Consider the following 22994-nt stretch of genomic DNA (forward strand, 5'->3'; position numbering starts at 1 on the left):
GGTCTATTAAAATGTTTTTCTCCCTATGAGCAATACTTCCAAGTACATTTGTCGCCATTGCACATACGGAATATCGAGCTTCGCATTTCACGTATGATTTGAATCAATAAAGGAAAAGGGTGCGAAATATTTGACATGTTGATAAATGTACAGAGAGATTTTAGTCTATTTACTTGTATAGTGTGAGATGAGTGATAGAGAAATGGAAATATCGTGCCACCGACAGAATGAGGGTGGAATCACCCACTATTGTTAGTAACACCACCCAATCAGTCTGCGTTCGAAAAACTCCTATTGTCAAAGAGTTACAACCACACCATCTATACCCCCCAACTCCTCGACAAACCTCTCCTCCACAACCACTGCATCAAGCGCAAAACACGTGGAATACGGCCTCTCAAGCTCCAGTATCACACCAGGCCGTTTCTCCACAAACTCCTGACAAATCTCCAACCACGTGAGCCCTTCCATATGCTCCGCATCCGCATAATCCTCGTCTGACCCATCCATAAGCCGAATCTCACTCAGCACTATTCGCTCCAGACTCGGCCACGGCCCCGTAAGTGAATTTGCCAAATCGTGTTTCTGCAGCGCAAAGCCACGCAGCCCTAGCACTTTGAGCTGGTTGAGCTCGAGATACGGGAGGAGCAAGGGCAGAATCGACGCAGTGTGATTTGTATATTCTAGACCCGAGAAGCACGTGTCAGGTGATGTGTCATAGTCGTCGACCAACTCCAAGTGTTGGAGCTGCAACATTTTGCTGATTATGAGCTTCCAGAACCAGCCTGCGTGGAATTTGGCGGCGATGCGCACGTGTGAGGGGTGGCCGTGGGTACCGGGTATGCCGCGGACGCTGAGAGTGAGGCGTGTGAGGTTGGCTAGGTTGGGAAAATTGCTCTCGGGGTAGCCGTAGCCTTTTCTGAGGGTCGAATTGACGGTGTTGGTTTTGTAGTAGCTGTCTATATTCGCTAGGGAGAGTCGAAGGGTGTGGACGTGTGGTGGAGCTTTTCGAACGATGATGGCACTGGCCCAGGCGAGATTTACTGTTCGGTCTTCTACGAAGCGGTGATTTTCTTGCTCGATGGCGGATTTGCCGGTTTGCTGGATGAAGGTGCCGGTGCAGGTTGGCTGAAGGTGGTCTACTCGCTCGCAGCATGCGACAGAGATAGATGTGAGGTTTTTGAAGTAACCGAATATTCGGGCGAAACTGCTTTCAGCGCAGTTTACGAGCGCAGGCCAGCGCCAGCCTTGGATGAATGGTTCTACCATTGCTTCATGGTATCTTAGGCAGTACTCTCTTTTCTCGTCCGTGAACTCGAAAGTAGGTGAATTAACACACTCTGGATATAGACGTTGTATAGTCGGCGTTGCAGGACCATAAAATTCTGGAATATTGAAATCATCCCTTCGTATAGCTGGCGGAACCTGTGTTAGTCAGTGGACTTCTTTTCTGATCCGGTCAGGTTGCTTGTACCTGGACAACAATATGCGTTACAAAATCAAGTAGGTGGGCATTTTGCTTTGTGATTGCAAAGATCTCTAGACTGCACGATGCTCCTGGCAAGACATGTGTCAGTGTCATATCCCTGAATAGGTGTTCTGTCGCCCATTCTCTCAGACATGAATGCGCCAGGTTGGCATTTTGGAGGTCTAGTTTACATCCTGGCTTCATGTCTTCAACACATGTTGGAGCGAGATACGAAACTATTTGTTTCATTAGCTCCGAAGGCAGCGAGTCAATAGTACGCCATTGTTTCGATTGAGCTCTTTTTAACAGCATCATTCCCATTACAGTGGCTTCTGGTATCCCACAGTTCCAGTAGTAGCAAATGTGACCTTTTTATACACTCCCCGTAACCTGCAAGTGAAGTCAAAATAATTTGACAGAAGAAAAACCCAGCCAACTGGAAGACAGCGTTTTATGAGAATTTGCCAATTGGTTGCCTAAATTGTGTTGCTATAGTAAAGAAGCAACCATCCCTGTCGTTATCCACAGCAAGAAACCGCCTCGGCTAACCGCGGTCCATGACAATGAAGTCACCAAACCGCAACCCAGCTGATGCCGTAGCCGTAACTTTGGACTAGATCGCTATAGCTTTAATGTAACCCATTACCACACCCAAGATAACCCACAAACCTTCCTGTTACCGCTCAAAATGTCATTCCTCCGCCCCGCGCCCCGCATCTTATACCGCGCCATTCAAACCCGCACGTTCGCAACTGCACAAACCCCAGCCATCAATGTCAAAAACATCCCCGCGCCCCATTGCGGAAGCATACGAATTCTCTCCTTGAATCGACCCGCAGCGCGCAATGCAATTTCCAGGCAGTTGCTCGCGGAACTGAGCCATCAGGTCAATAGCATCCACGACGAGGGAGACAATGGGCCAACGCGGGCATTGATCCTGGCCAGCGATGTCGACTCGAGTTTCTGCGCAGGCGCAGATTTGAAAGAACGAGCTACATTTACTCAGGAAGAGTATGTCAGATCTTAGCTAAAAGTATGCGAATAGCTGCTAACAAGTAGCTGCAGGACAGCAAACTTCCTCGCATCGCTACGAGGAACATTCACATCGATTTCGCAATTGCCTATTCCTACCATCTCTGCTCTTGCAGCACCGGCGTTTGGCGGCGGTCTCGAATTGGCACTTACGACACATATGCGCGTCTTTGGTTCGACGACTACAGTCGCCCTGCCTGAAACCCGCCTTGCGATCCTACCGGGCGCAGGAGGCACTTATCGTCTCCCTGCAGTCATTGGCCTCTCGCGCGCCCGCGACATGATATTGACTGGGCGACGAGTCGCAGCACCTGAAGCCTACTTCCTGGGGTTATGCGACCGGTTGGTAGAAGTTACCCCAGAGGTTGCGAAAGAGGAAGGAGCTGCAAGGAAGAAGGTTTTGGAAGAGGCAATCAATTTGGCAATGAACATTTGCGAGGGCGGGCCAATTGCCATCAGGGCTGCGCTGGCGGCGGTCGAGGGCTGTGCGTTGGGCGAGAAGGCTGAGAATGCTGCGTATGACCGTGTGGTCAGGACTAAGGATCGCGACGAAGCTCTTCTTGCTTTCAGAGAGAAGCGGAAACCTGTGTTCAAGGGCGAGTAAAAAAGCTTCTACAAAGTTTCCAAAATGCACTTGTTCAAATTGGCCATGTTTTTCATTTCTAATGAATTGTTCTCGTCGTTATATCGAATACTCTCTACATCTTGCTCTTGATCTCATCCAGTAACTTGGCCAATTCAGTCTTGTCCGCTGGCTTCGTCGGCCATCCAACTGTCAATCCCTCCTCCTGATTCGGCTTGGGAATCAAATGGAAATGCACGTGATCTACCTCCTGATGAGCAATGCGGCCATTGTTTTGTAGAATATTGTAGTCTTTGAGATCTTGTGCAATAGCAATGCGCTTAGTGACGGCTAGGACTTCAGACAGCTGGTCGTCGGGTATATCGTGCAGCTTTGCGCCGTGGTGCTTGGGAATGATGAGCTAAGGTGAAGCCGTGTGTTAGTTGTGTTTATTCCTTCTTAATAGCATGGGAGATCAAGTTTAGAAAGAGACGTACACTGTGTCCCCTGCTCAATGGGCCAATGTCGAGGAATGCAAGTGTCTTGTCGCTCTCGAAGATCTTCATCGAAGGGATCTCGCCTATGGGAGCTTGTTAGTATGTCACAATGCACTAGTGACAAGTTAGACCTACCCTTGATGATCTTGCAAAATATGCATGCAGCAGAAGACATTGTGGTACTCGTGAATTGCGATGTTGGTTGGTTAGTGCGTGGGTTGGTTCGGGAGTTCTGGATGTCGGCGCAGGGCTGAGCTTCAGGGCGAAGTGGGGTTGACCGAGGGGTACGTGGTGGGGTAGCTCTTTGGCCTGCCAATTTCGCCTTGCTTGTGCAATGTATCGCCAGGTTTTGACGAAAGCTTACTTGGTAATAGTAGATTGGGTGTTGGTATAGTCGTCTGATATTCTAGCTAAGATTTGGAATTACGGCAACCCTGCATGTCATGATGATTTCCATTTCCATGTTTCGCACTCAAAGTTGGAATAGCACCTGAACTCGTTGCTCAAACCTTTTGCGTGCACAATCTCATAGTCTGTAGTCTTCAATCCTACTTTTCCATAGAGTTTCTCGGTGACCAAACTCTCCATGCGCTCTCCAGTACAGACAATGAGACGAAGCGAATCTTGTGACCATGACTTGGCCAGCCATCGTACAGTGAGAGCAGCTATGTCCTGTTAACTGGGTTGTGTGCTGAATTTTTGGGAAATGTGAGGATTTACCTTTAGTCTGGCAGTCTTGACTCAGAAATGGCGGGTCGCAAATGATTGCATCGAACGAGCCTTTGAGTTCAGGCGGTAGCTGGATCGCTTTCTCAAAGTCGTATCGGATAAACTCTTTGAAGACCGCGAAGCGTTCATCAAATTCGAGGAGTTTGATCTGCGGCCGACATTGGACTTCGCCTGAGTTCTGTGCGATCGTCAACACAGCTCGTGGGTTTTTTTTAGTTTGTTCGTTAAAAAACTTACTATCAGGTTCTTCAGCTGTATGAAAGCGCTGGGTGCTGATACAACTGCGATTCTCGTCTCATCGGTAGCGCCATCGAGAAGTTGCTTCGCAAGAATTGTGGCAGTCCCGTCACTGTACCAGAACTGACTTGCGTTCCAATCTTCTGTGAATACGTCCATTGACAGCTTTCCATCAAAGTCATCTTCAGCCTTGGCTTTCAGATCTTCAAACTGCTTTGCGCGTTCATCCCGCTCGCCGTAAAATTGTTGAAGCGCTGCTAGGGCGTCGCCCGAAAGCTGTCTTGTTTGATTAGTATGTACGTCATCATCTGCGACAAGAATACTCACGGAATATCGTCGTCGTCTTCAATCATCGGTACCATACTAATCCCTTGTGGTCAAAACTGCAGCGGCAAATAATTGCATGTGGATCTGGATACTTAGTCGCAAACACCTGAACCCACCCCCACCCCCGATAAGCGAGCCTCGGTAAGTGTGCTTGACCCGACACCTGAGGTATGGAGTGACCATGTTACGCCAGCGACTTACACATTTCAGTTCACTTAGACTATATTCAAAGATGGTTGATGCACTAGTACCTCTGCCTGAGATCGAGAAGTTGAGTGATCGGGTGATTAGAGTGCTTGGTGGTAACCCGGGCAAGGTAAGCAGTGTCGCATCGCAAGGCAACAACATACACTGACAGACTCCAAGTTCACTTTACAAGGTTTGCGCATCAAGTTTCATTGCGAGATTCATGTTGATTAGTATAGGTACGAATACTTATGTCGTCGGTCGAGGTGCATCACGATTCCTCATCGACACGGGCGAAGGCAAACCCGAGTGGATCGCGTCCATCAAGTCGCTGCTCTCAAAGGAGAACATTGCAATCGAAAAGGTACTCTTGACACATTGGCATCCTGATCATATCCAAGGAGTCCCTGATCTCCTCGAGCACGCTCCTAACACCAAGGTTTTCAAAAAAGATCCGCACAACGACTGGCTCCCCATAACCGATGGACAAAAGTTTGAGACCGAGGGCGCGACGTTGCGTGCATTCTTCTGTCCTGGACACACCATCGACCACATGGCTTTTGTGCTGGAGGAAGAAGATGCCATGTTCACAGCCGACAATGTGTTGGGACAGGGCACAGCAGTATTCGAGGATCTAGCGACATACATAAACAGTCTCGACGGAATGTCAAAGCAGTTTGGCGGTCGCGCATACCCAGGTCACGGCCCTGTTATCGATGATGGTCCAGCAAAAATCAAAGAGTACATTGGCCATCGCAAGCAGCGTGAGCAGCAGGTCCTGGATGTGTTGGCAGCAGATGAGAGTGGGTTGGGGTTATCGTCGATGGACATTGTCAAGGTGATATACAAGGATTATCCTAAAAGTCTCTGGGAACCGGCAGAGAGGGGCATATTGCAGATCTTGAACAAGTTGAAGCAGGAAGGGAAGGTTACTGGCGACAAGACCTGGTCGTTGAATGGAAAGTCTAGCCTCTAAGCAATCAATACAATGTTTGTGGATTGAAAGCTTATGTTAGGCGCCCTGCGAAGTGGGGTTGAGTGTGCCCCGCCAAAAGTGCCACGCTTGTACAGCTACCCCTGGACTTTGAACGCAATTATATTTGATTGGATTTCTCAAACTTCCATCGAATCATCTGACATTGTGCCAGAGTGGTTAATGGGTTAGACTTGAATTACTCATTCATGTCATCTAATGGCTTCGGCCTCGCAAGTTCGAATCTTGTCAATGTCGCATAACCACATCGTACAATGCCCCCAATGGGGGCGTCTTTCTTTTTGCCTTTTTTTGCTCCTGTGATGCTTTCTTGGTTGTACTGACGGGCAGCGAGTAGATGGTACTTGGGTTATTTTTTGCCTCCTGACTAACGAGAAATAATCATAAGTTGTATAGCGAACGGCTTTGTGCCAATAAATTCAACAAAGCAGTGACCTCTCCCAAAATAGCTTTTACTTGAGCTCTTTTAAAAAATTGCAAAAGCTATATCCGCGGGTTTTAGATATCGTATCGACGCCGACCATGTCCATAAGAAGACTGGCATATAATCGTTGTAGAGCTAGGCGAAGGTGGTCAATTCTGTACCCTAAGAAACTGGTTCTCCAAATTTCTCCATGGGAAGCTATTTTAGTCGTCTGAGCGTTGGTATTATTAGACAGAATACGACTCAACGGCATCAAATAATGTACAACCACAGTTGGCAATTGTCTATCACAACTTGAGTGGATATTATCAGTGGACTGGCACATCCAAAGCTGCGTGATTGAGTTACGAGTCAAAGTGCCTTGAGCTTTCTGAGACATACTACCTTGGAAAGCAGACCCAAAAACTGTAGTTACAAGTGTGCATTTGACTGTTACACTATTTCTTCCATAGATAAGCCCTCTTCACACTACGACTCCGCTTTTATCGGCTAATCGCATTGAGACTATAGTAATTGATCCGACGTAGTTGCACGTTTTCCCAATATCTTCTCTACATTGCGAAGCCAAGTGTTCCTGGATCGCGATCTCCTTGGAGGCCACGTAGCCTAGCATAGCAAAAGTCACGGACAGACCGCTATGAGATCAAACCTGGAGTCACATGGCTTTGCAGAATCCCATAGATGTGGAGAAAACCCATGATGGTTCCACTTTGTGACTTCCTTGGCAATAGGCGGTTTACTTTGAATGGAGTGGTGTGATGTATAATGAGACGCCTACTTAGGTTATGGACTATTCAGACTAGAACGCACTTTGTAAATTACAACCTAGACTTAGAAATAGGTCTTGTTTTTGAATGCACTGGGTGATTCTTTTGGTGATATTCTATTACAGTTGACTTGCACATGCTTTAATCAGCTTTACTCACTCGGTACACGACAGCGGTTCAAGTTACTATTTCGCGACGATAGTGTCCCACTTCGCGGCCCACTGATCGGGGGGACTTGCCATCTCCACTGTATATGGCTTAGCGCAGCGCTCGATGTGCACCCATCCAGACCCCAGCGAGCAATTTTCGCCGTAACCTCCACTCCAGCCGGCAATATTTCCCCCAAGATGAATAAATTAGAAAAGAATCCTGTCCTACTGGACACACGCACAGCGCGGCACGAGGCGAACCTTATTCTGGGGTTGTGGGGTAACGGCTGAGGCGTCATGTTCGTCATCTGGGGTTTCTGGGTACTTCTACTGGTCTCAGGGGTATCTGTAGACGTGGAAACAAGCACACCAAGGTGACAGAAGCACCAATGAGGCGCTACAGACACGAGCGAAATCTACCAATAGCAGAATTTAGCGGTAAATATCACGCGAGTTCCAAGCGAGTCAAGAACATCAGGGCATTCGTTGTGTCTTTGCTATCGATTCTCACGATCCATAGCAAAGTAGATCGGCCAGTCTCGGACTGGGGGTCCACAGAAACTTCGAGCAAGCCTCTGAACGCACGCCCGATGTTTGCGTCAACAAAAGTGACCCCTGCGTACGCACACCTGGAAACCGACGATCAGAGCAGGTAATAGGACCAAAGAATGTGGCTCCCAACCACCTAAACCGCACGTGAACACCGAACTTTCTAGTGGCCGTCTTGACCTCGACACCGCTGCAATCAGAACGTTATCGGATGCCTGTTGCAACAAAAGCGATAATAGGCCTGCCACTAGCGTTGGCAGACAGGTGTTGTGGATCCACCTTGAAAGATCTAACGCGAGATCTAGCGAATTACTCAGTGTGTACATAAAGGCTGACCGACATTCTCTCCTTCTACTCTCCTCACTCGAGATTTTGTTCAATTCTATCTGACGAGATCCACACAAGTAGCAGGAACTCCATCGAAACCAACATGGGTAGAGAGGACTCGGTCAAAAGCGTCCCACAAGAGCAACAAGAGACCATGGTCTCTTGTGCCAGTAGAGATGGACCGATAGCTAGAGAACCGTATGGACCGGCAGGTATGCATCTCCACCAAACCACTCACAGCAAATTCCCGTGATGGTATCTGATCCCATTCAGGATTCAGTGGTCTCTTTACCAATCCATATGTCGCCATGTGCGCAGCATTCGCCACCATTGGAGGCCTTCTCTTCGGATACGACCAGGGTGTCATCTCCGTAACGCTTGTCATGGACCAATTTCTCGGTCGTTTCCCTCGCGTTTCGGACGATGCTTCAGGCGCGGGATTCTGGAAGGGATTGATGACTGCTATGCTGGAACTTGGTGCTCTTATCGGTGCGCTGTTTGCCGGATGGATTGCCGACAAGCTATCCAGGAAATACTCCATTGTCGTCGCGGTCATTGTTTTTACGATTGGAAGTATTTTGCAGACTGCAGCTATGGGTTATGCTATGTTGACGGTGGGACGATTGGTTGGAGGAATGGGTATTGGAGCGTAAGTTGAAACCACGTTAATATGCTGTTATCTCTAGGGCGAAATCTAACTGGGTACAGACTTGCGACCATCGCTCCACTCTACATCTCAGAAATCGCTCCTCCAGAGATCCGAGGCGCCCTTCTCGTTTTGCAGGAGTTCAGCATCGTTCTCGGTATCGTAGTCGCCTTCTGGACAACATATGGTACCCGTTACATGGCCGGAGAATGGGCATGGCGCCTTCCTTTCCTCATTCAAATGATTCCAGGTCTGATCCTAGGCGCTGGCATCGTTTTCCTTCCCTTTTCACCTCGTTGGTTAGCCAGCAAAGGCCGCGATGATGAAGCCCTTCAAGTCCTTGGGAAACTCCGCAAACTCCCTACCAACGACACCCGTGTATTCCAAGAATGGTGCGAGATCCGTGCCGAAGTTGCTTTCAACCGCGAGGTGAATGTGGAAAGACATCCCGACTTACAAGGAAATACACGCATGGACGAATTCAAACTTGAGATTCAATCGTGGCTCGACTGCTTCAGGCACGGGTGCTGGAGGCGAACTGTTGTTGGTGTTGGCATCATGTTTTTCCAACAGTTCGTCGGTATGTATAGCCCCACATTACACAAAGAACGTCACTGACGGAATATCAGGTATCAACGCACTCATCTACTACTCGCCCTCTCTTTTCAAGACTCTTGGCCAAGACTACGAAATGCAGCTCCTTCTCTCCGGCATCATCAACTGCACACAGCTCGTGGGTGTTGCGACAAGTCTATGGACCATGGATCGCTTTGGACGCCGACCTCTGCTCCTAAGTGGTGCCGCGCTCATGTTCATCTGTCATCTCATAATAGCGGTCATGGTAGGAAAGTTTGGTGGCCGATGGGCTGATTACTCGACCGAAGGCTGGGTCGCCGTCGCCTTCCTCTTTTTCTACATGTTCAGCTTTGGTGCCACCTGGGGTCCCGTACCATGGGCTATGCCGTCTGAAATCTTCCCTTCTTCACTTCGCGCAAAGGGCGTCGCCTTGTCGACATGCTCCAACTGGTTCAACAACTTTGTCATTGTAAGTAGCAACTTGCTCAGCGATACAAGGATAAGCCACTAACGCGCGATTCAGGGTCTCATTACTCCGCCTCTCGTCCAGAACACCGGTTACGGCGCCTACACTTTCTTCGCTGTCTTCTGTCTCCTCGCATTCCTATTCACATTCTTTGTTATCCCGGAGACGTCTGGTAAGACGCTAGAGGAGATGGACCAAGTGTTCCACGATGTCAGCAGTGAGGCGGAGGAGCAGCGAAAAGCACGTATCATGCGTGAGATAGTCGAAGGCAAGAATCGGCATACACCTGCTGCAAATCCCTAGGCAGCAGATGACCATTTTCTAGATACAGTCAGCTATTACGAAGATAATGTTAATGATTTTTGTGGATTTTTAAGACACATGACGTATGTTTCATCCACATATGATGCTGATGCCTGTCGCCGCGATCTCATATCAAAGTTCCCGTCAGTCGGGATAGCACTCGGCCCATTTCACCGAAAGTCTTGTGCCGCTTTTCCATGCCCAAGAGATCCCGCACGTCTATAAAGAACCAATAATCATACGATTCCGATGCTTGGGTCACATCAAGACGGAAGGTCTGTGTGGGACCTGACAAGTGGCATACAAAAGGTTACTTCACTAGCTATGTTTGCACGTGATTCTCTTGTGAGAGAGGGTCATCTACTATCTGATTGGTGGGTGTTTGCGGGGATGAATGCCCGGCGATACGTGGCGCATTGCGAGGGACTTTTGGAAAACATGCTCATCGGTTACGGCTAATGACATCAGAGGTCAGCGGTGGTATGTTCTGCCTTGGGTGTAGCAAGGGTGAGTGGGGGGTAGCGCTAGCCATCGGAATTGTTGGGGACAGACATGCTATACCAGTCATACGGTAAGATCATGGACATCGGGTTTGAGGTATTGTACTGCATCACCTGAGTATTTGCCTTTTACATCAACGAGTGTCTGCACTTGGTACGTCAAGTTATTTTTCTCAAAGATTAGTAGGAGCAGCTATTGTTTAGTGGTCAATGGCAAGGCATGAGCTAAGCGCGGCCACACCTATCACAAGAAACCGTCCAGCATATATCGGAAACGACGGAGTGAGGCCTTTGATAAAAAGTATTTTTTCTATTGTTCCATTGGAGAAATGGCAGTCGAAGCACCGGACATGTCCCACTGGCTTTTCAGTGCATTGATCAACCAGGTCGTTGGCCAGACGTGGTCTCTTTCAAAGTCGGCCAAAATCTCAATTATTTCCTCCCTCTGTTTCTCGCTTGACACAAGCGGGCCCCAAATAAAAACAGTGTGGCGAACTGCAATTGCCAGTGGCACTGCTTCTTTTGAGCTTTTAGTCGCTCCGCAGATGGCTTGAGCATGCGACAGGATTTGGTGCTATAGAAGTCAGCAGTCAGTCTTGTACATGAAAGACGGAAAGATTTACGTCTGTTTCAGATAGTTGATGGCCATCATGAGCTACCGAATCTGAGTGTGGCCTGAACCGGAGTAACATGATGCAAGCAAAATGGTAGTAACAGAATGAAACCGCTGATGGATTAGTACGCGAAACGATAAGAGAGGGAGTTTGAATAATCTTACCATGCCAATCCGCTGTAAACCAGGTGTTGGGGAACGAGCCGCTGTCATCAGTAGGGCCTTGATAGATGGGATTGAAGCCGGCTGGCCTGTCCCGCATCCATGTGTGAACAAGCTCCCACAGCTCTCCCCAGTATTGTATCCTAGAACGCATATCGCCATATACCTCGTTTCCATCAAAGCAGAAGTTGACGACACGCGCAAGGTTCCATGCCATTTGGTTGGACCAAGCCGTTTCCAACCTTAGCCGTGCCAGTGGATGTGCATCTCGCATTGAGCTGGGTGTTGGATGTAACTGCAATGAGAAATCGATATCGAGCGGTTGTTGATTGATAGTGGCTTTATGTATGCACTGTCTTACGTACACCCAGAAGGCAGCTTCGCGCAGAGTGGGTGCTGAAGGGTCTACGAAATGGTGTCCTTGTGAGGAGCGGATGATGGCCGAACAACCGGCCAGATGTTGTTCGTCTTCTAACCCTATACTCGAGGGAACTAAGTAAAAAAGTTAGAAGATAGACGGCATACGTAAAGAGCATCGTGCAAGCTTACCGCTGAGCTGCTCATAGAAGTGCAGTATGACAATGGCACATAGAAGGGTCTCATCATGGCTTGCAGCCTCCTCGTTCAGCCGCAAGATCAATAGCGAGATGCAGCGCTGATAGGCCGCGTCTGCAATAGAGTCGTTTCGAGAGTGACGAGCAGCGAGTGCAATGACGGCATGACGAAGGACGGAACAAAGAGTGATTTTTCCGGGCACTCCAAGAGTGAATTGGTTGGTTGCGTCTGTACAATCGAGCCAGCGGCCAATGTGTTCGGTATAATGATGGACCAAGAGAGCCTCTTCGTGGGTCAGAGGAATGTGTTCTGCTGCATGGCCTGCGGTGCCTACGGGGTGTTGGTCCATTTGGCTCTCCTGCCCCAGGAAGGTCTCCATCGACACATGGCCCCTCGTATTCTCCGCCTTGTTGACATAGTATGGCGGAACTGGAAATCCCTGGGCTGATGTGGAAGGCGCGCTGGAGTATGGGCTGTCTAGTACCCCGTCGGTCTGACTGTTTTTCCGGATGTTTCTCTGCGAGATGGACTGGCTGCGACTTCTTTCACCAATACTGTGGGCACCATCCATCTCTTCATCTTCGTCTTCTCCATCCTCGCCGTCCCCCCCGTCCATATTGTCTCTGACCTCATTTTCATCGTCCGTGCCGCCCGTAGCAAACTTGCTTGATGAAGCTCCACCAGGCCGATAGTCCTTGAACTTGGTGTGCGGTTCCTCCCATTGACAGGGCCGGTTTTTCTTGCTACAGGCCTTGCATGTTGGATGAGTTTCGTCGCCTGAGGTTCGTGTAAGCGCAGATGAACAGTTTGTGTCGTGTACTTACACTTGACACGGCGTGCTCGACATGTAAGACTTTGTCCCGGTCAGCATTCTTTGTGACCACCAGATTGGGATTATTACTAACCAGCCACTCCTAGAGCGGTATTTACTGCACCAAGTCAGCATGCATCGAATGTAAAAGCTCCAACAAGACTTTACCCCATACGTGGATACTGGGAGCTACTAATCGAATCTTGGTGTACCTGTCGCAGTGTCAGCGGGGTCCATGGTGCCACTCAAATCAAATTGCAGTTCCAAAATAACAATCTCCAAAATTCCAGATGGTGGCTGATTGCGGGGATCCGTACCGTGGTTGTGTGATATGTGTGTATTGGGGTTGCCTATGTACTTCACCGACTTTGCTCGAAAGATCACCAAGGGACTGACATTGGAAGCCGCCTGGGGGGGCAAATGGGAGCGACGAAAAAGGGCGCTTAGATGTGGCTTGTCAGTTCCAAAAAGGTATATCCTAGAGCCCAATAGCAGTATCGAGACGAGATCGTTACCTATCGAGTGTGGCTTCGATTATATTAGTCATTTGTCGAATAAGATTCCTTACCCACTGACGTGTTGCAAAGGAAGCCGCGGAGGCACTCGTTTGATACACGGCACATTAATCCTGCAGATTACGCTCAAGTCGCAACGTCCTTTATTCGCGTCGGGGCCTCGAGAGTGTGTAGTCATCGAGCCGCGCTCACGCAATGATTGTTTATAACTTCAGATTTACTGGAAGTTGCGGCACATCCGATATTCACGCGCTTGTGCTGTTAATCCTTGCTGGATGAAGCTTGCTACGGGCCAAATTCCCGAAGCCAGTCACAGCTGCCAGAGCTCTACAAGCTCGGCCGCCACTCACTCCCACTGCCAGCCTATATAATCCTCAAGCTTCATCATTACGTGTAGCAACCCAACTCCGTACTTTAAAGGAAGAGCCCGCACTCGATGTTCCAGGGTCCCAGTGTTGGCACCCTGTGGGCCGAAATCGCTGACGTAGCCAGAATGCTCCTAGTCCCAATAGACTGATTCGTATCGAGAAATATTTTTTATAGAATTTGGACGCGCGGATGATCTAATCATACGAAGAGTCTTTAATATCATTCACCATGCTTTTTCAGCAGCTATACTGGGCAAATCGGCAAAATGTGGAGCATAATAGCATGGCTTTTGTGAGGGTGATATCGGTCTCTCGTGTCTTTGTGGTTTCGCTAAACGTGGCTCAGATAGTGCCAAACTTCGTGACCAGTGCAGGAGCCAGTAACTCGGCGCCTTGGCCACCGAATTGCTGTTGTGTCGCATCTTATACCTACTAATCAATTCACTGCGCTCATCCATGCAGTCCTTCATGCCCTCGTGTATTCAACTTTGTTTGAGCCTCTAGAACTTCAGTCTTTCTATATGAAATCGCCTAGAGCCGTAAACCCCACACCTCAACCTGACAAGATGCGAGACTGGCTAGAGACCGAGACAAAAGGGCCATGCTCCTGAGGCCAGAGAAGTTCGTTGAGCCCGCTGTGAGAGCACCTATGTTTATTCTGCTACTTCAAGCCACAACAAGCGCATTCAGAAGCAGCGTTCCGTCTACAACGAAAACAACCCCATGGTGGAATTATTCTGGATGGTTGGCTGTTCCAGCTGACATATTCTGGTTCAGGTCAGCAATCAGTGGCATGCTAGGTGACGGTAAAGCGTCCAATTCCGGTGAAGCCCTTGTTGGAAAGATACGTTCTCTCGACGCGGCAATGTTTGTTTAAGAAAAAAACCGAAATTTCGTCTCTGGGATATCAAAGGATGAAAAGATTCGAAATGTCTTCTTTGGGAGATTTTGATGTTACTAGCGCCACATACGCACCTATCGGCAAGGACACCGGTCTATTCTGAGTGGACGAGAGCTCTTTGGTATCACCGTACTCATTGTCGACTCACATACCCTCGGTCGCTGGGGAATCCTCCCATCATGTCCTCATCTCAATCCGCCCTTGTATGCGCTTCGTATTGAGCTCTCCCTCAGCAGTGTATGTACGACCTCGACCAGAATGATATGAAGGCAGGGTGATGTTTGTCCTCACCTAAAGATGTCGAACGTCTGAAAGGTCTTGAAAACTTTTGTTAGTTAAAAGTTTCAAGGTCTCTCTATCCTGTGGGAGCAAAGCAGGCCATGTCCGCGAAGCGCCGTTGAAAACCAATAGCCGAGCAGGGACGCGTCCTCGATATTGCTGCTATATATGGGTACGTATGTGTTGTCAAAGACTGGCTTGTTTTGTCCCGCAAAAGCCGGCGAATAAGCAGCACATTGTTGAGACTCGACTACAACTGACGTCGAATGCTACAAGGATTCTACTTACAAACACATCTTACCGTATCCGGCATGGATACGAGCGCTGCACCCCGATGCCGCCAGGGCCTCGACGTGCTAAACTTTTTTCCGACGGTAAAGAAAGACTAAAGCGGCATGGTGGAGATATCCAAGGACGACGATACAAGAGTGGATATCAGAGAAATTATTGCGCTACGCGTATCTGGGACATGATAAGCCAATGACTCATGATGCAAGAGTACGTAAAGCATGTACGCAAAGTGTAAAGCAGATTGGATACAAAGTGGCTCATGGGCGGGGGATAGTAGTCACGCGTTTGCTACCGACTCTGGTGGCTTCGGCATTGCTCCAGTGGGCATGGACGATGGCAGATCTTAAATGTAGAGTTGGCATGCAAGCCAAACACAGGCCATCATGATGTAAGCACTGTGGTAGAAGTACTATACAAAGTTTGAATGGTTTGGGGAAAGCGTAGTTGCAAATGCATGTGCTTAATTTACCAGATGAAGATGATTTGGTGTATACCTTGTAAACGTCCTAGCGTCCAAATCTCCATGTCTCCGTGAAATTTGAAAAAAAAAAATAGACGTTTGTCAAACAAGGTCAGTTTGCTGACAAAACATATTCTTCACCACTCATAGTCCACCGAATACATAGAAATGCGTGATGCCAGTTCCCAGTGGTCGTAGTAGTTTTATACACATGATACAAAGTAAATACATAAGAAAACCCTGACATTGTTTCCTATTCATTTTTTTCCAATCGTCCCTCTCCGCATCCAACACATGGGCCCTTTATACTTGGTTCAGCCGTCCAGTCTAGAACCCCCTAGCCTTTAGGAACTCAGCAATCTGACTAGTATGATGACCCTTGACAATAACGTGGCTCGTCAGACTGTTAATCTTGACATCCTCATTCTTCTTGTTGAGGAAGACCCTCAGTTCGTCTCTCAGAGCGGACAAATCGCCCGTGATCTTGCGTATGGTAGTCAGATGCAGATTGCCGCCGCGCTTGTAGTCGGTGTATATGGGCAGATTCTTGTTTATTGATCGAGAAACGTGGTACTTGGGGGATGGCAGAGAGATCTTTTGGGTGGGCGATGTCTTTTGTTTCTTGGGGGACTTGGGCTGTTGTAGTGAGGGCGCGGTGGCGGCGTCTTTGGGCTTGATGTCGGCGCGGGGATGTTTGGAGGGTAGGACAGGCTTGGGCTCTGGTGGTTGCGCACTGTCACCTTCTGTAAGGGATTCTGCTGCTGCGAGGTCGGCGGCGCGCTGGGCTTGTTGGGGTGTTGATGGGTGTTGAGATGAGGCGTTTGGCGGGAGGGAGGGATTGGTTATTGGCTTAGCATTTGGCGGAGGCTCTGCTAATGGTCAGTGGATATGCGCATAGTCTAGCGTGAAAGTGAACAACTGACGCTCAGCTTGCCATGAACTTGCAGTGGAGAAGCGCAGGCATTGTCGGGATGCGATTACTCGTGGAACAGCCAATGGCCTCAGCAGAGGAACAAGATACTGTATACGAGGCATTGTGATATAATATAATCGAACAGTCTCCTGTAAGGAAAAGAACAGCCAGGCATGGGAATATGCGGCGGGGAGAATGACGATGCGGGCTTGAGGCGTGAATTGCGGCTCAACACCACAAGTTTAGCGTACAGGGGTCCTCGCTTGCGCACAGTCGTTTTTCATTATCCCAACCCCCACCACCGCCACCCGCCGACAAGACGAATTTCGCGCCCACCACCGCCCCTCCCTTCACCCTCTCCCACTCCCCCGCCGCCGACCACGACGACAACAATCGCCCACCATGGCGGACTCAGCGGCAGCCGGCGCCAGCATCGCCGAACAATACTCGCTCCTCCCCAAGCTTATGCCCAACCTCGACCGCCACCTCATCTACCCGCTCCTCAACTTCTCGAGCGATGAAGAGGCCGAACAGACAGTCGAGCAGAAGAAGCTGCTCCTCGAACTTCTCAAGCCCACAAACATGACCGATTTCGTCGGCCAACTGCACCAGGACGTCCACGGCCTCTCCGACATGTCTGACGAGTACAAGAAAAAGCGCGAGGAGGTTCTGCAGAAGCGCGACCAGCTCGAGGAGGCCACCAGCAAGATCAGCGGTCTTTTGGATGACGAGAACGTCGTTACCAACCTGAGGAGTGACAAGCAGCAAAACTTGGCCTACCTCAAGGAAAGCCACGGCGTCGACATGGAAATGGTCAATCAGCTGCTCGAGTTTGGTCAGTTCCAGTACTCGTGCGGTGTCTACCCACATGCCGCAGAGCTGCTCTACCGATTCAGAGTTCTGGTATATCTCCGCCTACAAACGTACTCGCTCTGTATCACGCCTTGCTAACATGCCTCTTCCAGACCACCGACGGTGACAAGGAGCGTGAAGCCACGTGGGGTAAGCTCGCCTGTGAGATTCTGTCCGTCAACTGGGACTCGGCCATGGAGGAGATCAACAAGCTCAAGGAGATTATCGACACACGCCTCTTCAACAACCCCCTCGCACAATTGCAGCACCGCACCTGGTTGATCCACTGGTCGCTCTTCCCCCTCTTCAACCACGAAACCTCGCGCGAAACCCTCACCGACATGTTCTTCTCTCCCGCATACATCAACACCATTCAGACAAACTGCCCCTGGATCCTGCGCTACCTCGCTGCTGCCGTCATCACCGGCCGCAACCGCGGCAGGAACTCGAACCAGTACCAGAAGCAGCTCAAGGATCTGATTAGGATCGTACGTCAAGAAGGCTACGAGTACAGCGACCCTGTCACGGACTTCATCAAGGCCTTGTACATTGACTTTGACTTTGAGGAGGCCCAAAAGAAACTCAGTGAGACCGAGGAGATTCTCAAGAACGACTTTTTCCTATTGGGTGCGGCAGACCAATTTGTAGATGCGGCCAGGCATTTGATTTCTGAGAGCTATTGCAAGATTCATCAGAGAATTGATATCAAGTAAGTTTATGGAAGTTCCTTTGGACGCTAGAACTTTTGCTAATAGTTTGTTTTTTTTCTTTTGCAGGGACCTCTCAACACGTCTCGGCCTCTCCCAGGACGAGGGTGAGAAGTGGATCGTCAACCTCATCCGCGATACGCGCGTAGATGCAAAGATCGACTACCAGGCCGGCACAGTCGTTATGAACCACCCCCCACAATCAGTCTACCAACAAGTCATCGAGCGAACAAAGGGCGGTTTCTTCAGGACCCAGGTCCTCAGCGCTGCCGTTGCCAAATGAGCTCCAATCTTCCTTTGCAAAAGAAAAAAAAATCCTTGTGGATTCTCTTGTTCATGGCAAGTTAAATGGAGGAGTGTGTGTGTGTGTTTGTGTATATGAACAGCTTGTGGGGAGGCAGATGACACGGTGAGGTGAGGTGAGGTGGGGGGACGGGGAGATTGACGACGATGAACAAGCACGAGGATGAATTGCCCATGATTCTATGATTGTGTTTTGGGCGGAAAGGAAGGAAAGGAAAGGAAAGGAAAGAAGAAAATCATGGGATCCCGGTTTATTTAAGGCTTTTTGCGAACAGGGAGCGCGTGAGAAGGGGAGGGGAGGGGCAACGTTTTTATGTATGTGACTCACGTACTTGATTGCATCAGGGAACTGGCGTCTTATTGTTTCCCCCCCCCCCCCTCAAAAAAAGAAAGGGTATTTTTTTCGATGGCTCCCCCCCCTCCCTTTCTTTCTTTTCACTTGTATCTTTTTTCTCGTTTTTCTTGTGGCTGTGGTGGTGGGACACAATGGAGGAGGCACTTAGAGCGCTGTATAGTATGAAATACAGACAAGGGCGAGTACAGTTGGATATACAACTTTTTTCAAAAGAGTAAGATTGAAAAGTGGACGATGAGGAGAAACGAGAGAATTTGATGCTGTGACTGATGATTTTTTTTGTCTTCTTCTTCTTCTTCTTCACATCCGATTCCCCAATACATAAGAAAAACTTTACTACTTATACACAAGTCTATACAGTACCAGACTTGACCTCCAACAACCCCCACTACCACACCCCCGGCTTACACTCTTCTTAACCGACGCACTTTTTTTCCCCTCATCAACCTCTTTTCCCTTTCCTTTCTTCGTCCGACTCATCAAGCAAAGTACCTCGGCTCATTGAAAACATGATACCTATGGCCCCTAACACCCTCTCCCTTGAACAAATCCGGGAACCTCAATCCAGCCGGGACCTGCGACTCATGCACAAGCTCATTGCTGGGATTCTCGGGTTCACCAACTACGAATTTACCAACCTGTGTGAACACACCATGTATTAGCAACTAATTTTCAAAGAGAGAGAGAGAGAGAAAGGGAAAGAGGGAAAAAGAAAAAAAACATACCTGCAACTCGGTATCCGTAATCGTATGTCTAGAGACACGGGCATACCCCGTCCTCTTGAGCCCCTTGTAGAGAATGTACTCGCACCAGCGATCCCAATCGCTCGGGTCAATATCCTTCATGCCGCTCTTCTCGCCAACGTAGGTATTGTAGTTACCCTCTCCAGGCTTGATGACGAGGTACGAAAGCAAGATGGCCGGGCGCGGCGTGGCCTTCATGCGCTCGGCCAGGTACTCGGATTGCAAGCGGCGGTCCTCTGGGTCTTCTTCCTGGCCGGAGTGGAAGACGAAAATGTCAATCATTTCGCCATAGGCGTCGATTGTGGCTTCAATGGCGGGCGCGAGTTCGCCTACGGGCGAGGGGAGGAGGTGGTGTGTGCTGTTTACAATGGGGAACTTGGAGAGGAGAGCGGAGCCCCATGTGTGCTTGTTGGGGCCGGGGCCAAAGTCGACGTACATGCCTAGGTCCTCGGCGAGGAATTGCGTCGAGTCACGGTTGCCCATGATGATGCGCTGCAGGTCGCTCTCGAGTAGACCGATGACGTCGAGCTCGAGCTCTTTAATTAGATCGCGCATGCGGTGCTCGGATGACCACATGTCGTTGTCTAGAGAGAAATGGATCGTCCAGATACCGGCTGTGATGGACTTAGTCTCTGGGTGGTACGGCTTGTAGTCGTAAGACGGGAAACGTAGGTATGCAACTGCAACAGCGATAATCTCCAGAACACCGAGGATGTACATGTAGTATGAACGCTGTCGGCTGGCGGCTGCAGTGATGACAGCCTTGCCTTTGTAGCTCTTGAGCACTGGTGGCTGCGCAGAGACGCTGAAGACACCTGCGCCAATCTGAAGCATCATGCATGTCATAACCCAGTCAGTGTGTTCGCGGACAAGAGGGCCGCCAGGAACAAAGGCATATGCGACGACCCAGACGTGGAAAAGTACCATAAAGTTGTATACCAAAAAGGCAAGGCCAAAGGTGCGACCTGGTGCGTGACGAGCGGCGTGTGAAATGAGGATGGGTGCTGCTGCCATGGTGTATGTAGCCAGGACAAGAGCACCATAGAATCCCGTCCAGTGGCTAGTAGTGGTCAAGAAGGCAGCACCAATCGAGCCGACACCATAAAAGGCCCATGACCGCGAAAGGTTTGGCGCGAACAATCCAATCATAAGTCCAACACCCATAGCAAACAGGGTCAGTGTACCGTGAGGGACGGCCAGGGGTCCGCGAACAGGGTATCCTTCCCATACCCAGGAGATCATGGTACTTGAATCGGACAGTAAAGAGTGCATGGCGAAGAGTACTCCACCAAGACCGAAACTGGCAAAGACCGAGGATCCTTTGGTGGGACCCTGAGCTGGTATATCAGCGCCAGCGCTTGCGGTCGATCGTGTTGATATAAGAATAGCGATAAAGGCGACTACAAGACCAGTCTTGTTCCAGCCCCCGTTTTCCTCATGCATGATTGGCCAGATGGGGTTGTTTGTCCAGAAAGCAAACTTGGCAACGCTCGAGGCTATAAGGCCAATGGAGAACGCAGTGATACGCCCTTCGAGACGGTGCGGTTGTGACCTTTCTGCAAAGAAGGTGGCCGACCATGCCAGACATGACATGGACAGGCCAAAGCCAACGGCGAAAAGTCGGTTCACAGGCGTCGTGGTCAGGAAGGCGAGGAGCCCGGAAAGCGAAAGCAGGTGGAAGAACCACACGTAACGCGTGACAAGGTAGCGGATGGGCTTGATGCCGAGGAAGAAGGGTGTAACAGTGCACATGACCAAGGCCTCATAGCCGGAAATGCCCATGTGCCAGAGAGGGAAGTCTGTTCATTAGCGAATTGTCGCTATTGAGGGATGGGGAACATACACCACACACACACGCCGAGCGAAGTCAACATGGACCAGAAGACAAACTGAATAATGATCAGTCATGTATGCATCAATCTCTCGATTCAACGTACTCCATTGTAGACATCTGCAGCTGCGTAAATGAGTCCTGACCAGGAGAAGGCGCCGGAGAATATTGCACCAATCTCTTGGTTTTTCCTATTAAAAAGTCAGAGAAGTTAATGCATTTCTTGCATACAAAAAACTTACTCTTGGACAGCATCGGAGAGGGACTTGGAGCCGGCACTACAAAAAGAGTGGATCAGAGAGTGGTCAAATAAAAATAGATTTGAGAGTCTATCTATTTCGGGAGACGTGGGACATACACGCGAGATAGACCTCGTACGTCTTTTATTACAATCTCAAAGTGCTGGAACTCAATCATTGTGACAGCATCAAAGGCTACATCGAGCAAGACTAGGGACCATTCGAAGAAAGCATAGATGGTGTACGCTGTAAATAGGTAAGTATGGGGTGTATGAGATGAACAAAAAATACGTACCTCCAGCAACGTGGTGAACTTTGTGCTGGATGAAGAAGTAAATCAGCGGCACAAGTGTCGCGAAGAAACTACCGGCAAAAATCTTTCTGTACTTGATAGCAGTAGCATTCTGGGGACTAAGCGCGAGACAGCCTATGGTCCATGGCAGGGTTGCGACAAGATACGAGATCATGAAGATGTCGTGCCAGTCATGATCATCGGTAGAGGTCACATATGTCCATCCTCCGCAGGTCAATGTTCGGAAGATACCGACCCCAGCAATGAACTTGGGGAGGGACGAGTTCGGACGACGAGTCAAGACATACCAGAGACCGACGAGTGCGAATCGAGGACCTATTTTTTTTTGGTTAACCTGGCTCCGTAGCAGCTATCCCAGGTGATATACCGGATGTAAGAGCAATGAAGAGCATGAAGACGGAGCGTTCTGGGTAGCGGTCGCCGATGGTCGCAGACACGGAGGGAAACCACTCATCTGGGTAGCCCTAGGAAGATTGTCAATATGGCTCTGGAAACAACATAGCACAATGACTGACGTAGAATTCATTCTGTACAATCTTGTGGTAGTGTAGCCCTCTATGATTGTTTAGCCCGGTCGCGTGGGGTGTGAGTGGTGGTGGTGGAGCAATTCGCGTACATTCCGACTACGAGGGCTCCGACAAAGGCGCCTAGAATTCATTTGAGCACAAGCGTATATGGAGAGATGTGATGGACGAACTGTAGGCCATGGCGGTATGCGAATAGGATATCCATTTTCCATTGAACTGTATGGAATGAGCATGCGGAGGTTCCGGGAGTGCCAGATATGCCATTGCGTACCGTTGCGACGGTGTCGCCGTCCTTGTCCTTGACCATGATGCAGCGGTTGGATGGCCCGTCAATAACCCTCCAGCATTGAAAACAAGGAAAAGAAGCAAAAGAGCGTGGAGAATGGCGTGATGAACTGTCCAAGATGGCAGTCTCCTGAAGTTGGTACGTAGTAAGGCCAGGGTCCGCGCTCCACAGGCCAAGGCGCTATATGCGGGAGCAACTCTAGCCTAGTAGTTTTCTGGCCCGGCCAACTTT

At 49.5% G+C, this 22994-nt stretch overlaps 10 protein-coding genes across 10 annotated transcripts; 4 read left to right on the forward strand and 6 right to left on the reverse strand.

Moving 5' to 3' along the window:
* Positions 1 to 122: 122 nt before the first annotated feature.
* Positions 123 to 1883, reverse strand: PSV08DRAFT_198052 (uncharacterized protein). The gene is made up of 2 exons (XM_014219812.2): positions 1475 to 1883; positions 123 to 1425 (listed from the first exon to the last, which is right to left on the reverse strand). Exons 1-2 carry the CDS (start codon positions 1787 to 1789, stop codon positions 298 to 300), a joined length of 1443 nt encoding a protein of 480 aa, XP_014075287.1. The 5' UTR covers positions 1790 to 1883; the 3' UTR covers positions 123 to 297.
* A 164-nt stretch (positions 1884 to 2047) lies between these two features.
* PSV08DRAFT_279385 (ClpP/crotonase-like domain-containing protein) lies at positions 2048 to 3190 on the forward strand. The gene is made up of 2 exons (XM_014219811.2): positions 2048 to 2479; positions 2534 to 3190. Exons 1-2 carry the CDS (start codon positions 2157 to 2159, stop codon positions 3102 to 3104), a joined length of 894 nt encoding a protein of 297 aa, XP_014075286.1. The 5' UTR covers positions 2048 to 2156; the 3' UTR covers positions 3105 to 3190.
* Positions 2886 to 3791, reverse strand: PSV08DRAFT_279402 (HIT-like domain-containing protein). Its single transcript, XM_014219810.2, has 3 exons — positions 3695 to 3791; positions 3560 to 3642; positions 2886 to 3483 (listed from the first exon to the last, which is right to left on the reverse strand). Exons 1-3 carry the CDS (start codon positions 3732 to 3734, stop codon positions 3199 to 3201), a joined length of 408 nt encoding a protein of 135 aa, XP_014075285.1. The 5' UTR covers positions 3735 to 3791; the 3' UTR covers positions 2886 to 3198.
* A 150-nt stretch (positions 3792 to 3941) lies between these two features.
* PSV08DRAFT_279406 (putative N6-adenine methyltransferase-domain-containing protein) lies at positions 3942 to 4900 on the reverse strand. The gene is made up of 4 exons (XM_014219809.2): positions 4853 to 4900; positions 4526 to 4805; positions 4280 to 4466; positions 3942 to 4224 (listed from the first exon to the last, which is right to left on the reverse strand). Exons 1-4 carry the CDS (start codon positions 4885 to 4887, stop codon positions 4001 to 4003), a joined length of 726 nt encoding a protein of 241 aa, XP_014075284.1. The 5' UTR covers positions 4888 to 4900; the 3' UTR covers positions 3942 to 4000.
* A 110-nt stretch (positions 4901 to 5010) lies between these two features.
* Positions 5011 to 6040, forward strand: PSV08DRAFT_279415 (beta-lactamase-like protein). The gene is made up of 3 exons (XM_014219808.2): positions 5011 to 5168; positions 5219 to 5231; positions 5278 to 6040. The coding sequence occupies exons 1-3, from the start codon at positions 5034 to 5036 to the stop codon at positions 6012 to 6014; spliced, it is 885 nt and encodes a 294-aa protein (XP_014075283.2). The 5' UTR covers positions 5011 to 5033; the 3' UTR covers positions 6015 to 6040.
* Positions 6041 to 8351: 2311 nt separating this feature from the next.
* PSV08DRAFT_408292 (general substrate transporter) lies at positions 8352 to 10239 on the forward strand (the record flags this gene model as incomplete). The annotated part of the gene is made up of 5 exons (XM_014219807.1): positions 8352 to 8460; positions 8522 to 8897; positions 8957 to 9474; positions 9524 to 9939; positions 9994 to 10239. 5 exons carry the CDS (start codon positions 8352 to 8354, stop codon positions 10237 to 10239), a joined length of 1665 nt encoding a protein of 554 aa, XP_014075282.1.
* Positions 10240 to 11024: 785 nt separating this feature from the next.
* On the reverse strand, positions 11025 to 13015 carry PSV08DRAFT_386888 (uncharacterized protein; the record flags this gene model as incomplete). Its single annotated transcript, XM_014219806.2, has 6 exons — positions 11025 to 11313; positions 11363 to 11466; positions 11518 to 12006; positions 12064 to 12846; positions 12894 to 12922; positions 12975 to 13015. The coding sequence occupies 6 exons, from the start codon at positions 13013 to 13015 to the stop codon at positions 11050 to 11052; spliced, it is 1710 nt and encodes a 569-aa protein (XP_014075281.1). The 3' UTR covers positions 11025 to 11049.
* A 2845-nt stretch (positions 13016 to 15860) lies between these two features.
* Positions 15861 to 16818, reverse strand: PSV08DRAFT_360357 (mitochondrial large subunit ribosomal protein-domain-containing protein). The gene is made up of 2 exons (XM_066092992.1): positions 16618 to 16818; positions 15861 to 16563 (listed from the first exon to the last, which is right to left on the reverse strand). Exons 1-2 carry the CDS (start codon positions 16727 to 16729, stop codon positions 16022 to 16024), a joined length of 654 nt encoding a protein of 217 aa, XP_065949656.1. The 5' UTR covers positions 16730 to 16818; the 3' UTR covers positions 15861 to 16021.
* Positions 16819 to 16919: 101 nt separating this feature from the next.
* On the forward strand, positions 16920 to 18616 carry PSV08DRAFT_32232 (eIF3 subunit 6 N terminal domain-containing protein). Its single transcript, XM_014219803.2, has 3 exons — positions 16920 to 17510; positions 17573 to 18168; positions 18236 to 18616. The coding sequence occupies exons 1-3, from the start codon at positions 17010 to 17012 to the stop codon at positions 18447 to 18449; spliced, it is 1311 nt and encodes a 436-aa protein (XP_014075278.1). The 5' UTR covers positions 16920 to 17009; the 3' UTR covers positions 18450 to 18616.
* Positions 18617 to 19084: 468 nt separating this feature from the next.
* On the reverse strand, positions 19085 to 22866 carry PSV08DRAFT_408295 (Frag1/DRAM/Sfk1 family-domain-containing protein). The gene is made up of 12 exons (XM_014219801.1): positions 22749 to 22866; positions 22648 to 22693; positions 22567 to 22597; positions 22466 to 22505; positions 22318 to 22414; positions 21933 to 22265; positions 21757 to 21883; positions 21641 to 21676; positions 21505 to 21589; positions 21411 to 21456; positions 19550 to 21366; positions 19085 to 19462 (listed from the first exon to the last, which is right to left on the reverse strand). Exons 1-12 carry the CDS (start codon positions 22782 to 22784, stop codon positions 19304 to 19306), a joined length of 2853 nt encoding a protein of 950 aa, XP_014075276.1. The 5' UTR covers positions 22785 to 22866; the 3' UTR covers positions 19085 to 19303.
* Between the last annotated feature and the right edge of the window lie 128 nt (positions 22867 to 22994).

The sequence above is a fragment of the Bipolaris maydis genome, assembly GCF_028858645.1.
Source record: "Bipolaris maydis strain C4 unplaced genomic scaffold PSV08scaffold_3, whole genome shotgun sequence".
Lineage (NCBI taxonomy): Eukaryota > Fungi > Ascomycota > Dothideomycetes > Pleosporales > Pleosporaceae > Bipolaris > Bipolaris maydis.